Raw genomic sequence first — 14,547 nt, forward strand, 5'->3', positions numbered from 1 at the left:
TGCACTTTTCCACGCACGTAGAGATCATCATGATTCCGAAGGGCAAGGCGGGAAAAAGTAACGGTGACAAGCAAGGTTTTGGGTATAATTTATGACGGACAAAATCAATGATGACTCGACTTATTTGCGACTTACACTTTGATTGTTTTTAGATTTTAATACTGCTGATAAGGCGCACGGAAAAATGTAATTAAACGATGAAATCAGAGAGTGATAACAATCTCGTATTGTAACTTACATCTAGAATACATATTGTTTTTATTATTTTCGGATAATACAATGTTGTGTGTGGAGAGCAAAGTTTATGTATCATTCGTGAATATCTAATCAGCTCAATTATAAACGACAATTTTATTATATTTTTGCTATATAAAAATATATTCCTATTGTGTGATGCTTATAATTAAATATATTTTCAAATCAGAATTATTTTTTCGCATAGAGTATTATCATTTAAATTAATGTATTTTAAATAATCTATTTACTTTTTTAAATAAAGAAAAAAAGATTTATACTAATATATTCTACCAGTGTAATATGCAGTGTAAATGCAACAATAGATAATTTATATGTATGTATATATATAAATTTCTATTATATTTTTTTAAATATAAAAATAATTTTCACAGTATTTTTATATTTAAAAAAAAATATAATAAAACGAAATTAAAAGATATAATATGTATGTGTTTGCATATAATTAAAATTAAAAAATTTTATTTATACCCATTTATGGAAGATATCACGTTTCGATATCACGAACTTTGTAGAATGCAGATATAAGCGAATTTATTTGAATAATATCGCGACATCCAGAGGCCAGCCTTTTCTCTATTTCTGCCATTTTGCACAATAAATCGATAAATATCGGATTGGGAAAATCAACTAAAAAAAAAAATGTTTATTAATAATAATTATAAATATTTGACACATGTACATACCAAAGCATAGTAATACACACTTTTGACTACATATAAATGAATTTCCGTCAATATATCCTGCAATGCAAGTCCTTTGTTCAACTTCAGCTCTTGAATTTCTTAATGATACATATTAAAGATTATATAATTTTGTTGTGTGTATGAAGAATTATTATATAAAGCATTATTATAAAGAATTATTATATACGATTTATATTATTATAAAAGGATACTTTTATAACATGTATCATAAGGTTCATTAAGCAACCAATTTATAATAGTATGAATATCACTTGGTAACGGATGTCCAACACAGTTATATACATTCTCTTGATTTACAACACCATAAGCAAACCATGTACTTTGAAGTACGCTTATTACTTTCCTCATATCACCACCGCTCAATGTCATTAAAGCTTCCTTTCCATCTTCTGTAACTTTTAAGCTATACAATTTTTCATTAATATAAAATAAATTATATATCAAAAAACTATAATGAAATAATTAAATATAAAGTTTTGCTTACTTCTCTGCTTCAATAACATGATTTAATCTTGGCACTATTTGTTCTGCTGCAAGAGGTAGAAACCTAAACTTGGTACAACGAGACTGTAAAGCTGGGATAATTTTACTAAGGTAATTGCAAATGATGCAAAAACGTACATTATCCGTATATTTTTCAATAACTAAAAATAATATATAAATAATGAAGAATTTGAAATCTATGATGTATTAAAATTGTCACTTACTGATTGTTACTTACTTCTTCTGAGTGCATTCTGGGCATCAATTGTCATGGCATCTGCTTCATCCAAAATAATTAACTTGAATGCAGATTTATACATAGTGCCTGTACTAGCAAAACTTAAAATTTGGCCTCGCACAATACCTATGCCTCTATCATCAGAAGCATTTAATTCCAATACCTAACATATAATAAATAATTATTGCGTGTGAATAAAAAAAACGTATGATTATTTAACAATAAATATATAACCATTGAATTGAATTGTGCTGGAGTATAAAGTTTACGAGCACATGCTAGTATAGTGCTGGTCTTTCCTGTCCCGGGTGGTCCGTAAAGAAGCAGATGTGGTAATTGATTTTCGTCAATGAATTTGTTTACTATGTAACAGACAAATTTGAACTTTACTCACTATAATAATCTCGTTATAATAAGCCAATAAAAGAGTATATATTTCTAAGTATATTTACTTACTTGTCTTTATTATTGTCTCGTGAGAAATAAGTTCATCCAAATTTTTGGGACGGTATTTCTCGACCCTAAAATATATGACAAGGTTTTCAGTAAGCAGATTCATTAATTAAATAATGTTAAGTATTATACTAACCATGGTAAATTGGTATGTTTTTCATCGGTGGATGTCATTCTGTCGATATAAAACTTATCATTAGTTATATTATTTATATTTTAACGATTCGAAGGTTATTTTATTGCCGCGCGTTTTGCTAGTTAGGCCTATCAATCATAGAATATATATTTTTTAGACGGTCTTACTGATTTCAACAATGATAATATCCATAGATGATATCATATATAGAGAAGAATTCTTGAAAGAGAAAAAGAGTGCGGTTATTTCGGAGTTTCTCTTGGGATGTTTATTTCAAAGCTCGTCAAGTAGCCCGTTATTTTAGCAATATAAAATTACGTAATCAAATGTAATAAATTTCTAATATCACACCTGTAGTTGCCATAAATTTTTTCACGCTCATCAAGTGGACACTTTTGTTTGCAGTCAAACGGTTGGTAATGTCATTTTTTTATTATCCCCAGCCTCATCGAGCCCACTTGAACCTTGAATATGCTTTCTCTCTGATGTGACAGATGGCGTTCACAAATATTCAACAAAAATGACTTTGGAACAAAGAGATTGGAAATTCTTGTCAGTAATGTGGATGTACAAATAGTTTTTGAATTTGTTACACGTATATTAGTAGGAGTATATCAATTATGACACTTTTATTAGTGAATTTCACTGACATTACATATATATACTACTGGTGATTTCCTAGCCGAGATCCCTGTTGACAATTCTTTGAATAAAAATGTTAGTGTATAGGGGGATCACATATATAATATCATGCAATTATAATTAACAAAAGTAAATTAACAAAATAACAAAAAGAAATAAAGATTTCATGTGGCATTTTATTATCAATATAAATGTGTGATCTATTATTGTTTTGAATTTGTAAATATTTACAGATGTTTAGTCCTATACAAATAAAACATGAATGTACAACTGTAGAAGATGTAAATACAAATAATAGAATTAGGACTTCAGATAATTCCATATATCCTTTTATTAATCAAGATGTTGAATACAAACATCGCCAATTATCTCAATTTTGGGAGCAAACACAGTTATCGAATGAGACGTCTGCGAAAAATGAAATTCGTGATCAACACACTATGTTCCAGGCAGAAGCAAGTATCTATATATTATTATGTAAGTAGCTAGCATATTCATTATATATATATTTAATTTTATGTATTTTTATTCTAGGATGCTGGGAACTTATCATATATGAAAGATTATGCGCAAAATAATATATTCTATCAAGTTAATCAAGAAGATGGCAACAATCAAATACAGACAAATAATCAGTGTCAGAGTACAAACAATGTTGTCATAGTACAAGAGAATGAACAGTCACAACTGTCACAAGATCTGCAAAATGTAGGAAATATTAATCAGACATTGGCAACACAACCATCAATCATTGTAAAAAACAATCGTCTTGGGAGACCATCAAAAAGTTCCCCGGAGTCTAGTATGGGGAAAAAATCGAAATGTCAATGTGAGATTTGCTTTAAAGAGTTTGGACACAAGAGCAATTTATTTATACACATGAGAACTCATAATGGGGAAAGGCCATATAAATGTAATCAATGTGAAAAGTGTTTTACACACAGTGGAAATTTGGCTATTCATATGAGAACACATTCTGGTGAACGACCATATGGTTGCCAGATATGTGGAAAAATGTTTAGTCATAGTGGTAATCTTTCCACTCATTTGAGAACTCATTCAGGTGTAAAACCTTACAAATGTAGCGTGTGTGGTAAAGAATTTAGGCATAGTGGTAACTTATCGATACACGAGAGGATACATTCCGGGATTAAACCGTTTCAATGTAAAATCTGTGGGAAGGAATTCTATCATAGCGGTAATTTGACAACTCATATGAAGAAACATCCTGTAAATACAAACACAAACGCAATTGACTGTGAAAATGATCAAAAACATATATTACATCCTGAGGTAGATGTTAACAATACTGCTTCTTCAAATTATTTTAATAATGTATCTTTAATGCTCAATGATGACATTAAATCTATACATAATACTAATGTGGTTCCTATAAAAAATGAAAGTACAGAAGATGCTGCATTAAATACTGTGGGATGATTAATATTTACTTCTAGTTGAAGTATATAAGGTTAATATTATACACAAATGTATAATTCGAATCATATAATTTGTTACAAACTAATATCTATCAATATCAGTAACTAGTCAAGATATTTGAAAAATTCTTGATTTTGACATAGAAAATTATTTGCAATATATATATATACATATAAATCTTGAAAAAAAAAACAAAGTTGATTTTTTTTAAGTCATAATATTATAAACTTTTTATTACATGATGTATAATGTATATTCAATAACAATGTACATCAAACATTATATCAAGAAATTCTTAATATTTTGACTAACAGGTCTTGTAACAGATTATATGATTCATCCAGCATATTAAGAAATTTTAAGATTATAAAATCTTTATAGCATTTTTTTCAATGCTGTACTTGTAAATGAGTAATTTTTTACTGAAAAAGGCAATGCAGACATATTGCCTTTGTTTCTACACCTTTGTGCAGTTACATAACGGTCTTCCTGTATTGTTTAAATATAACATTATTATGTAGTAATATAAAAATTCGCTTTGCAACTTTTATAGACTTATTTATATAATAGATCAGTGGAATATGATTGTATAATCTGTGATGACTTTGAGTTATTAGGAGAGGATCTGAAAAGATAAACTTCTTATTTCGTAAAAAAAAACTTTATTTATATAAATTATTAACATATTTCATACTTTTTTTGTTTAATTATATATTTATATAAATATTTTATAAGTTTTAGAACTTAATCGACCTTGTTAAATGAGCAAATTATTACTATTAGTATCTTTTGAGTATACAAAAATAATGCATATAAAAATGATAAAAATAAATAGTGCATTTGTATGAATCTTGTTTTGAGCTCCTATGTGCAATTTTACATGTAATAAATTAATGATAAAAGTTAAAACGTTTTAAAACATTTTCTTGTCGCACTGTTCCTTATTTTTCTCTCATTACTATACAGAATTTATTTCAATGAATAATATTTCTATTTTTCTTTTACATGATATTTTACATTATAGACATTGATTGGTTTGCAAGTGAGAAGTTACATATGTAACACAAACATAATATTTTATCTAATTTAACATTTTTAAATACTTTTTATATAATAATATATAATAAATTTTTAAACAAACTAGTACATTTGTATTTATGTATAAAATTTTTTAATTTTAATTATGTATGTACAATTCAATTTAAATGAGACTTATCTATCAATTTGAGTTTCAGATATAATTATATTGTTTATGTATATTATGAGATATTCTAACTATATAATTTTTGCTTGTACATAATCTCGATATCTAATCTAGATATGAATTAATATTTTTAAGAGAAATTTATGTTTAATGTGCATAATCTCAATTACACTCTAGAAGAGATTTAATACTTCTTCATATCCTATTACAAAATTATTAGTTTATTTATATTAGATAAAACTATGGAATGTAGATTTTTTATTAACTAGATGTATATTAATACCTGTCATTATTACCTGTTAAGTCATTGGTATAGACTAGGGTAACTACGATGTTAACATTATAAATATTATTTTAGAAAAAATCCTCTTCCTCTTTGAGTCCTTCATTATATTGCTTCCTTCATTAAATTGATGTAACGGCTCGAAACAGTTATATACAATTAGCGTACGACTTTTAAAGGGACAGTCATGTTTCGCGGTAGTCGTGCTGCAAGAGCTTCTGCTACATTTTCAGAAAGCTCATGCCAAATATATTTTCCAATTATAGGCACATCTTCCAAAGGCAATTTGAAGGATACCAATAATGTCAAACATAGACCATCTCCTCCTTGTCCACCACTAAATTCTACTGATAATAAACCATGTGGCTTATGTTGTGCTACATCGTCTCCGAATATTTCCTAAAAAAATGCGATGAACGCATGAATATACATTTATCATATATATATATACATACATATATATATATATATATATATATATATATATATATATAATAGTAATATATTTTTTAGGAAATAAGTACAAAAATTAAATATATAGTTTAAAACGAAAAAGTATATGATTTTAGTATATATATATATATATATATATATATATATATATATATATATATACTAAAATCATATACTTTTTCGTTTTAAACTATATATTTAATTTTTGTACTTATTTCCTAAAAAATATATTACTATTCTTTCTATAGAAAAATATCTATTTAGAAAGAGAAAAACATATTTAAATTTCTATGTAATAAAAGTAGATTTTAAAACATTTTTATATACATATAATTAATATATACTCAATTCCAGTATATACTCACTGTCATAAAGTTATGCAAAGTAGATAGTAAACTACGATCTGGATTAATTTCACAAATTGGTGGATTATATCTTTCAGTATTAGATATAAGCACATGTAATCTGTTCCTATTTTAACAAAATTTTTAAATTTATTTTTTGTCTATTAATTTGAATATAATTATATTTTACCATGTATTCTTATAATAATTTTATTAAATAAAAAATTATATCAATTTTATATTTCTATCACTTACGTTGCTCTTTTTTTAGATGTAACTATTAATCTCAACAATAGTTTTGCATGTGGTTTGATCATAGGCATTAAATAAGGATGTTGAGAAGTAGATTTATTTGAAACATAACTTCTACCTCTGTCTAAGAGATATATGATATCATTAGACCTTAGTGGCAAGTCATCTATATTTCTTATCCAACATGCCTGTAAGGATTCCTCATTTGCTTGATCAGGTGTTTTTAAAACACCGCCAACTATATCTCCAGTAAATACAAAGCGAAACCATGTACCATTTGCACATTCTACCAATATTAGAGTTGTTGGCGCTATTATTAGACCTGTCTCTTCCAACACTTCCCTTTTCACAGCACTTATGACATTTTCATTTTTATCCACTTTACCAGCTGGCAAGTACCACTTGCCAGTACAAGAAGCTTTTGCTTCTTGCATCATTAATACTTCACCTTGATCATTTATAACAACAGCTGCGACTATGTATGTCACTGTTTTCGAGCAAATGGGAACATGTCCTGTTAGTTGACCTGATTTTGTATCTATAATGTATATTTGTTTAATTGTTATTTATTAAATCATTTTCTGTTTGTGGAAGCAAAAATTAAAAATCTTATAATATTATGACAATGATTATTATGTAAATAATTTGACATACCTCTTGTGTCACTTGCCAGGGTATGTACATTACATATGTCATTTTCTAATGCTTGTCCAGCAAGCAGTAATTGAACTTGATTCTCTATAAAATCTGACATATTGTATGTAAAAAAAAAAATATTATACCACGTTACGTATTATATAAAACTCAATTAAAATATATATTAAACTTAAATTACAACCGCTAACGACTTTATATGGTCAACGTGCGATAAACAACGTGAAAGTGACAGCTATTAGCTAGCTTGTAAATATGCGTAAAAATAAATCTCAAGGAATGCGGTTTTAGTTGCGTCTCTCTACTCTAATACTATACTGTGAAATTCCCTATGTGCAAATTCTTTACCACTTTATCCGAAAGCAAAATTTAAAGAAATATTTTGCGTTCAAGAGACACTGAAAGGATAATTATTTTTTTTCTTTATTTTTACAGAGGTTATGCAAATGTGTCATCACAGTGCGTTTAAGTCGTAATAAATTTAGGTTAAATTAACATTGATACATATTTAATCGACGATTTGTTTACAAAGTTTGCTGAAAAGAAATAGAATTTGCAATGTTTGCTGTAAAATATTAAATATAACACAATATTGAATGTCATCGTTGAAACTACGTTGTTGACTGTTAATGGAAATAGTATCAGTTTGCAACATGGTCTAGGGATATGATCGTCGAAAATTCTTCTATGACTAGACATTGTTGTGCGTGATCTTCAATTAATTTAGCAAAATACAGTGATGTAGTTATGAGAGAAACCGGCACTCGAAATCTAATTCAAAATAAATTGAAAGATGGATGTTTTAAGCATATTGATTGTAATAGCTCTGATACATTGTTCGTTATTCTTTTTTGATATATTTTTTAAGGTAAACTACGCAATTTTCTTATAATGTTTGTGCTTTTTATGTTAAAAAGTTTTGATATAAAAGATTGATTGACAGTGGAATAATATTTAATATATAATATAACAAATAAACATTTTTTATATACTGAGAAATTATTACTTGTTACTAACAATAAATTTTTCTGTTATAAAATTCTATGCATTCGTTCTTGTTATTTATTCTAAAACAGATTTATTATAAGTACAAATAAATTAGATTAACTTCTATCTTATGTTTCAGTCTTGTTCACATTTTCCATATCTCTATTTTTTGGAGAATACTGGCTTAGAAATCCAACTTTTGAGAGTGAAATGGTTTACAACTGCTTTCAATCGCAAAATTATAAAATGGGGAATGGATCGTTCTCGATTTTGGACTGCTTGGTTCAATGCTGGTGTTATTATAAGCATTATACTCTTACCAATAGCTACTATCATTATCTTAAAGATGACATTTAATCTGTGGTTGGCTGGATCATCGAGTGATAGTAGTTCAGGAGTTATATTAGAACCTATGGTAAATTACAGAGAGAAATAAAAATTTGTTTAAGAGTAGGTTGTTTATCAACAATTTTCAACATATTGAAAGAATTTATAAAGTTACACGAGAGAATTTTATAAAATTATATAACTTAATTTTAGCTTTGCTAAAAGTTTTTCTACTTTATATGATCGTGATAAAATGAAATTATAATACAATTTATTTGAGCTTAAATAATAAATCTAGAAGTTTTTTTACATTTTTAATATATGCTTTTTATATGCATATTATTAATTTTATAAATATTTTAGTTACCAGGTGTTGATGTTCCGTTCAATGAAATGGGCTATTATACAATAACACTGGCAATATGTAGTATAGTTCATGAATTAGGACATGCCCTTGCTGCAGCAAGAGAAGATGTACAGTTGTTTGGTTTAGGAATCATGATTGTTTTTACAATTCCAATAGCTTATGTAAATATAAATAATGAACAACTAGTCGCATTGCCATTGAGAAATCAGTTACGCATTACGTGTGCAGGAATTTGGCACAATATTATTCTTGCTACAGTAGCAGCAGCAATCCTTGTATTTTCTACATGGCTATGGGCACCATTTTATAATCTTGGCACTGGAATTTATGTGAAGACTATTTTACCAGTGAGTGATCAAGATTATATAAATATATTATTATATATTTTGTTTAAATACATTTTTTTATTCGCATTTATCCATTTTACTACTTTTGTAGAATTCACCAGTATTAGGGCCAACTGGTCTATTGGAACGTGATGTAATATATAAATTAAATAATTGTCCTATAAAGCATAGCGAAGATTGGTATGATTGTATACTGTATGCAGTGCAACATTCAACTCCTGGCTATTGTGTTAAACAATCCTTTATCCAGGTAAAATGTATATTTTTGGAAGATTATTTATCAACCTGCATCTTGTCATCATTGAATATCTCTGTATCATCCATATTTTTTGCAAGCTAGATTAATACTTTACAATTTCTAACTTTGTCATCTTACACATGCAAATCTGATATTATTATATTTCAGGACTATGACGAATCGGTACCAGCTAAGCAAAAAGCAAATGGAGCTGTGAATTGTTGCACAGCTGACAGTGAAATGGGTGGTAGTTTGTGTTTTGAATATATTGAAGGACCACAAGCTGCTCCTCTTCATTTACCACCACATTCTTGCCTTCCAGTGAGGGCAATGATAAATCAGTCACAAAATTTCTGTCAAGCTAGTCACGAATGTGTATCTCAAGATACTCATTGTATGAAACCTTCTTTAGATAATGTGACAAAGGTGAGTAATAAAAGGAAATGTGTAATTATATTAAATAAGCTTCAAAATTGCTATCTTTAACAATTCCTTTTATAACTTTTTTAAATAAATAATTTTTGTTACGTTACAGATTGTACAAATAAAGAGAAAAGTAGGTAAAGATGTTTTATACTTTGGACATCCAGCAGACATTTACAGAACTGTTGATATATCAGATTGGGTACCAGAATATTCTTTTCTATATCCTAAATTGCCAGAATCAATGGCATTACTTTGCAAATACATCACAGTATTCTCAGCAGGGTTGGCAATTATTAATGTTGTGCCTTGCTTTTTTTTGGATGGTCAATATATTATAAATATAGTTGTACTTTATTTATTGAATTCTATGCCACATAATAAAAATATCAGAGAAGCCACAATACTTACAATTACAAGCATAGGTACATTACTTCTTACAATAAACTTAATGTATTTGCTTATCAATAAATTACTATGAGCAATCATACATCTTTGCTTTTATGATCTATATTTTTTTGACATTGTTATAAAATAATTTTCTCTATCACAATAATAATAATGCCTCTAAATGTCTTCTAAAAAGAAAAAGATTTACAAAATTTTTTAATATATATTTTACTACATTTTATATAATAATTTGGTTAAAATATTTAAAAACTATTGAATTCTAACAATTTTTAAAGTTAAATGTCTATTGTAAGCAATATTTTTTTGAATGTTTTAATATAAAATTATAAATATTTTTTTTCTAAAATTATATATAATAAAATTATATATAAAGTATGCATATTAATAATTAATAATATATATCAATACTTATATTTATAGAGAAGTAATAGGAAATATATTTTCATATTTATTGTATTTTGTTTACTTTGTGTTACTTATATATATCCCACAAAAATTGTTATATTTTTTACAGTAAAAATTTCTTTGTATATGTAAAATGCTAGATTTGTTATCGCTTTGCAGCTCCATCTGTATCCAATGCTAAAAAAGATTTATATTGTGAAAATAATTGATCATAAACAAAATAGTAAAAAATCATATAATTCTGTTGAATAACTGACTTCAATTATTTGAAAAATTTATCAATATATCATGAACCATATGTTTAGTGTCCAGTTATTAATACTTACTTTTTCCATCGCAGGCAACAATTTTTACTTTATCTACTATCGCAACCTCTTGAACTTCACGAAATTCAACATCATTTAGCATAAAAGTCCATACATTATCACAAAATCTATAAGTGTTTAATTTGCCAGCCTATAATAGACCAATTTTTAACTCTAAGTAATACAATAAAGATTATAAGCAAAGAAAGGATTACAATTAAAGAAAATTACCTTAAATGTAAGTCTCGATTTAACTCTTGTTGCAAGAGCTTGATTAATAGCTTTATCAAATTGTAGTAACACCTTTATTGCAAGCTGTGGCGTTATTTGTCCATACTGCAACATATATATATTTTTTCCATTATATTCCATTATATTATTAATAATAAGATATAAAAAATTATGCAATAGTCTCTGTATCCATACTTTAAATTTTAATAATGTATTGTCAGTAAAACTATATCAAATCTATATTATTTTAGATAAATTGTATTTAACAAGTCTTCTCAGTTTCATAAAAAAAATGTACGAGAGAAATTATTTAGATTATTTCTTCCCTTTTGATTTTATATCGTAATAAACTTTACTGCAGCATATAAATTATAAATTCAATTAATACTGTTATAAATTAAAAAGGTATTTGTTGCATACGATCTAAATGCCAGCAAGGCCTAACCTCTTTCTATTATTATTATGCATTCACCTGTATCAATTCGTCGAGGCTTTCTTGAAGTGTATTTCCCAATGTAGTATTCCTATATAATTGGTAAGACATTTTTTCCTAAAATAAATCGTAATAATTTCCAACTACACAAATCGTGAGCTACTATCAACAAATAACAGCAATATTCTTACGCATAACTAGACGTGTGCACTGTGCACCACGTATAACGTATATATTTCAATAGAAAGTGTGCAGTGTACACATGTATTGGTGCATGTTACATACGTAACGTCGCGAGATGGAGGGACAAGTGTCTCACATGCGCGATAGTGCAAGCGTACCAGACATCTCATACATCGCGTATATATCTCAATAAAAGGTATTATTGGAACCCTCGTGAAAAAAGAAAAAAAAAAAAAAAAAAGAAATATTACGATAAATAACATGAAAGTTTCTTTTAGTCAAATGTAAAAGTAGTTATAGTGATTAAAATGATTAAATTATTGCATCTGGACCGACAAATTGTGATATCGCTATTTAGCATTATTTTTTTTTTTTTTTTTTTTGAGATATACATTTTTTTTTTCATTCCGATATGAACGAATTTAATAAATTCTGTCATTGTATTTTCTGTTACGCGTATACATGTGATATTAATTAATAATACGCTTCATGTTATATACTTTATATAATATTGACGTTTGTCAATATTGATTTTATATAATATTGAAGAGGTAATAAAAAATTTACAATTATAGATAATTTGATATGAAAATTTGCTAGGCCCTATATATGATACGAGTATGTCCAAGTGAGTCACGTGATCGTATTACGCATGCACACGAAGTTCCCGCCTGAAGAGCATCTTATCGTTCTGCACGCAACATCCGATAAATGTTACCTGCACACATCACGCGGCAATAATCGTTAAGGTAATGTAAGAATTGATCTAATATCTAATAAAAATATAAAAGGAGCAATCCAGCATGTTTACATAATTATTCGATTTTTATATACTAATTTTACACACAAAATCCATCCTGCTTTCATGTGCAACAAAAGCACGATAACCACCGTGATAACCAATCTCTCTCATTAATCTGGTCATCGCGCGCATATAACTTTGAATTTATACTTTGGTCTAATGTTTAATGTGATAAATTTGTGACGAAATATATATATATATATATTTTTTTTTTCTTAGCAATCGAGAAAGATGATCTAAATATTATAGCAGGGTTGCGTTTAGTATGACTAGCGTGTTCTATTTTTGAACAACCCTAGATTTAAATATTTGTTTACGCGCCGATTACGATAGGCGGCGTGCAATCTGTGTATTTATTTATATTTATTACATCAGTGTTTCACAGTCTATTGAAAATCACAGTGTCACGACCTTCGATATAATTTAGTGAGTTAGGGAACGCGTCGGAGTGGATCGCAAAATCGTATTATACATATTCCTCGCGATTGTTATTGTCTAAAGTAAATCTCGCGTACGGGAAATTGCGAGTGTCTCTGATAAAGTATGGAAACCCGCGTTAGTCGTAATTCGCGTGCGCCATCAAATATGTACGATCGTTATTGCAAAATGATATTGGTGATTTGCGCGCGCGAAATCGATTCTAAATTCTCGCACAATTTACACGGTTGTTTTCTCTTATCATAGCGCGGCGAAAGTGTCATTGACGCACGATAATCGTCAGGTATGTACAATACATGTCGTCACTTTTTATATTTGAATACGTCGATTGCCGATAATAATCTCGTAAGAGCGACTGCAGTACCTTTAATGTACATATATAAGATCGCGGCTGGAATTTCGCCGCACAACTTTTTGCGTCATCGAAAAGCGCGTTTGTGCGCTGATATTATAAACGAGCCGATCGATTCTTATTGACATTGCTTCGCCCTTTTCCTTGCATCTTAAATTTGAAATCATTTCAGATTATCGCAATAGGTGCAAATTGAGTCGGCGGGAGAAGGGACGAGAGAGAAAGAGAGAAAGAGAGAGAGAGAGAGATGACTGCACAACGGGGCAATTCGAACGCTGAGTCTGCTCTCGATGTTTACGCTTCTGCTGTTCGCTCGATTGCTTTCGTGCCGCTCGCTGCTTTAGGAGGAAAATCAAGGCCGCCCTGATTTACGCGTCTATAGAGAATGGATTGGCAGGTGAGATTATTTATTATTTATCAAAATTGTTTCAATATTTTTTTATTTGTATTGCGAAATTGTTTTTCTCACAATCGTTAGAGATTTATTTTTAGTTAAAGGTTTAAAAATAATTTTCTAAATGTATCAACATTTTTTAATAAAATTATATACAGTAAGCTTTATTTTAATCAATCCATGCGCGCGCGTAATTGTTATCGAAATTATTAGTATAAAAAAATATCATAGAAAGGATTTCAGTTCGGATATATTTTTTGATATTAATAATTTCAATCTTTTTTATGTATTGATTGGAATAGGATATTTTGCATAAATTAGTCATATTGGTAAAAATCTGTTTTAATATATTAATAAGAA

At 28.1% G+C, this 14,547-nt stretch overlaps 6 protein-coding genes across 9 annotated transcripts in view; 3 read left to right on the forward strand and 3 right to left on the reverse strand.

Moving 5' to 3' along the window:
- Positions 1-742: 742 nt before the first annotated feature.
- On the reverse strand, positions 743-2,425 carry Rfc3 (replication factor C subunit RfC3). Its single transcript, XM_072896682.1, has 8 exons — positions 2,273-2,425; positions 2,140-2,204; positions 1,918-2,045; positions 1,684-1,846; positions 1,447-1,606; positions 1,154-1,365; positions 962-1,039; positions 743-885 (listed from the first exon to the last, which is right to left on the reverse strand). The coding sequence occupies exons 1-8, from the start codon at positions 2,308-2,310 to the stop codon at positions 743-745; spliced, it is 987 nt and encodes a 328-aa protein (XP_072752783.1). The 5' UTR covers positions 2,311-2,425.
- A 342-nt stretch (positions 2,426-2,767) lies between these two features.
- LOC140668088 (uncharacterized) lies at positions 2,768-5,053 on the forward strand. 2 transcript variants are annotated; one of them, XM_072896681.1, is made up of 3 exons: positions 2,768-3,043; positions 3,148-3,369; positions 3,449-5,053. In XM_072896681.1, exons 2-3 carry the CDS (start codon positions 3,148-3,150, stop codon positions 4,352-4,354), a joined length of 1,128 nt encoding a protein of 375 aa, XP_072752782.1. In that variant the 5' UTR covers positions 2,768-3,043; the 3' UTR covers positions 4,355-5,053. The 2 variants fall into 2 exon arrangements, with proteins under 2 accessions (XP_072752782.1, XP_072752781.1); XM_072896680.1 differs by having other exon boundaries at positions 2,770-2,989.
- Positions 4,965-7,680, reverse strand: LOC140668090 (8-oxo-dGDP phosphatase NUDT18). Of its 2 annotated transcripts, XR_012047116.1 has the most exons (5): positions 7,545-7,680; positions 6,894-7,428; positions 6,660-6,765; positions 5,855-6,240; positions 4,965-5,760 (listed from the first exon to the last, which is right to left on the reverse strand). XR_012047116.1 is itself a non-coding variant. In XM_072896683.1 (4 exons), the coding sequence occupies exons 1-4, from the start codon at positions 7,642-7,644 to the stop codon at positions 6,001-6,003; spliced, it is 981 nt and encodes a 326-aa protein (XP_072752784.1). In that variant the 5' UTR covers positions 7,645-7,680; the 3' UTR covers positions 4,965-6,000. The 2 variants fall into 2 exon arrangements, 1 of the variants encoding a protein (XP_072752784.1); XM_072896683.1 differs by having other exon boundaries at positions 4,965-6,240.
- Positions 7,681-8,271: 591 nt separating this feature from the next.
- S2p (membrane-bound transcription factor site-2 protease) lies at positions 8,272-10,723 on the forward strand. The gene is made up of 6 exons (XM_072896675.1): positions 8,272-8,412; positions 8,671-8,946; positions 9,222-9,572; positions 9,664-9,822; positions 9,979-10,236; positions 10,346-10,723. Exons 1-6 carry the CDS (start codon positions 8,338-8,340, stop codon positions 10,712-10,714), a joined length of 1,488 nt encoding a protein of 495 aa, XP_072752776.1. The 5' UTR covers positions 8,272-8,337; the 3' UTR covers positions 10,715-10,723.
- Tfiia-s (general transcription factor IIA subunit 2) lies at positions 10,576-12,354 on the reverse strand. 2 transcript variants are annotated; one of them, XM_072896685.1, is made up of 5 exons: positions 12,210-12,354; positions 12,058-12,135; positions 11,586-11,690; positions 11,376-11,505; positions 10,576-11,226 (listed from the first exon to the last, which is right to left on the reverse strand). In XM_072896685.1, exons 2-5 carry the CDS (start codon positions 12,127-12,129, stop codon positions 11,195-11,197), a joined length of 339 nt encoding a protein of 112 aa, XP_072752786.1. In that variant the 5' UTR covers positions 12,130-12,135; positions 12,210-12,354; the 3' UTR covers positions 10,576-11,194. The 2 variants fall into 2 exon arrangements, with proteins under 2 accessions (XP_072752786.1, XP_072752785.1); XM_072896684.1 differs by having other exon boundaries at positions 12,058-12,278.
- A 1,057-nt stretch (positions 12,355-13,411) lies between these two features.
- The window catches only part of LOC140668098 (uncharacterized), a 288,817-nt gene continuing 287,681 nt past the window's right edge, over positions 13,412-14,547 (forward strand). The window contains exons 1-2 of the mRNA XM_072896707.1: positions 13,412-13,724; positions 13,966-14,190. The gene's annotated coding sequence lies outside the window, so the exon portion shown is untranslated. The remainder of the gene's footprint in view (positions 13,725-13,965; positions 14,191-14,547) is intronic.

This window comes from Anoplolepis gracilipes, chromosome 7, assembly GCF_047496725.1.
Source record: "Anoplolepis gracilipes chromosome 7, ASM4749672v1, whole genome shotgun sequence".
Classification (NCBI taxonomy): domain Eukaryota; kingdom Metazoa; phylum Arthropoda; class Insecta; order Hymenoptera; family Formicidae; genus Anoplolepis; species Anoplolepis gracilipes.

Coding starts and splice junctions, on each gene's coding strand:
- Rfc3 (XM_072896682.1), bottom strand. CDS start 2,310: ATGACATCCACCGATGAAAAACATACCAATTTACCATG. Junction 2,205..2,272: donor AAACATACCAATTTACCATG/GTTAGTATAATA, acceptor CATATATTTTAG/GGTCGAGAAATACCGTCCCA. Junction 1,366..1,446: donor CATGTTATTGAAGCAGAGAA/GTAAGCAAAACT, acceptor AAAATTGTATAG/CTTAAAAGTTACAGAAGATG.
- LOC140668088 (XM_072896681.1), top strand. CDS start 3,148: ATGTTTAGTCCTATACAAATAAAACATGAATGTACAACTGTAGAAGAT. Junction 3,370..3,448: donor ACACTATGTTCCAGGCAGAA/GCAAGTATCTAT, acceptor TTTTTATTCTAG/GATGCTGGGAACTTATCATA.
- LOC140668090 (XM_072896683.1), bottom strand. CDS start 7,644: ATGTCAGATTTTATAGAGAATCAAGTTCAATTACTGCTTGCTGGACAA. Junction 7,429..7,544: donor CCTGGCAAGTGACACAAGAG/GTATGTCAAATT, acceptor TATACATTATAG/ATACAAAATCAGGTCAACTA. Junction 6,241..6,659: donor CTTTGCATAACTTTATGACA/GTGAGTATATAC, acceptor GCATTTTTTTAG/GAAATATTCGGAGACGATGT.
- S2p (XM_072896675.1), top strand. CDS start 8,338: ATGGATGTTTTAAGCATATTGATTGTAATAGCTCTGATACATTGTTCG. Junction 8,947..9,221: donor GAGTTATATTAGAACCTATG/GTAAATTACAGA, acceptor TAAATATTTTAG/TTACCAGGTGTTGATGTTCC. Junction 9,573..9,663: donor ATGTGAAGACTATTTTACCA/GTGAGTGATCAA, acceptor CTACTTTTGTAG/AATTCACCAGTATTAGGGCC.
- Tfiia-s (XM_072896685.1), bottom strand. CDS start 12,129: ATGTCTTACCAATTATATAGGAATACTACATTGGGAAATACACTTCAA. Junction 11,691..12,057: donor GCCTCGACGAATTGATACAG/GTGAATGCATAA, acceptor TATATGTTGCAG/TATGGACAAATAACGCCACA. Junction 11,227..11,375: donor TGTTGCCTGCGATGGAAAAA/GTAAGTATTAAT, acceptor AATCTTTTTTAG/CATTGGATACAGATGGAGCT.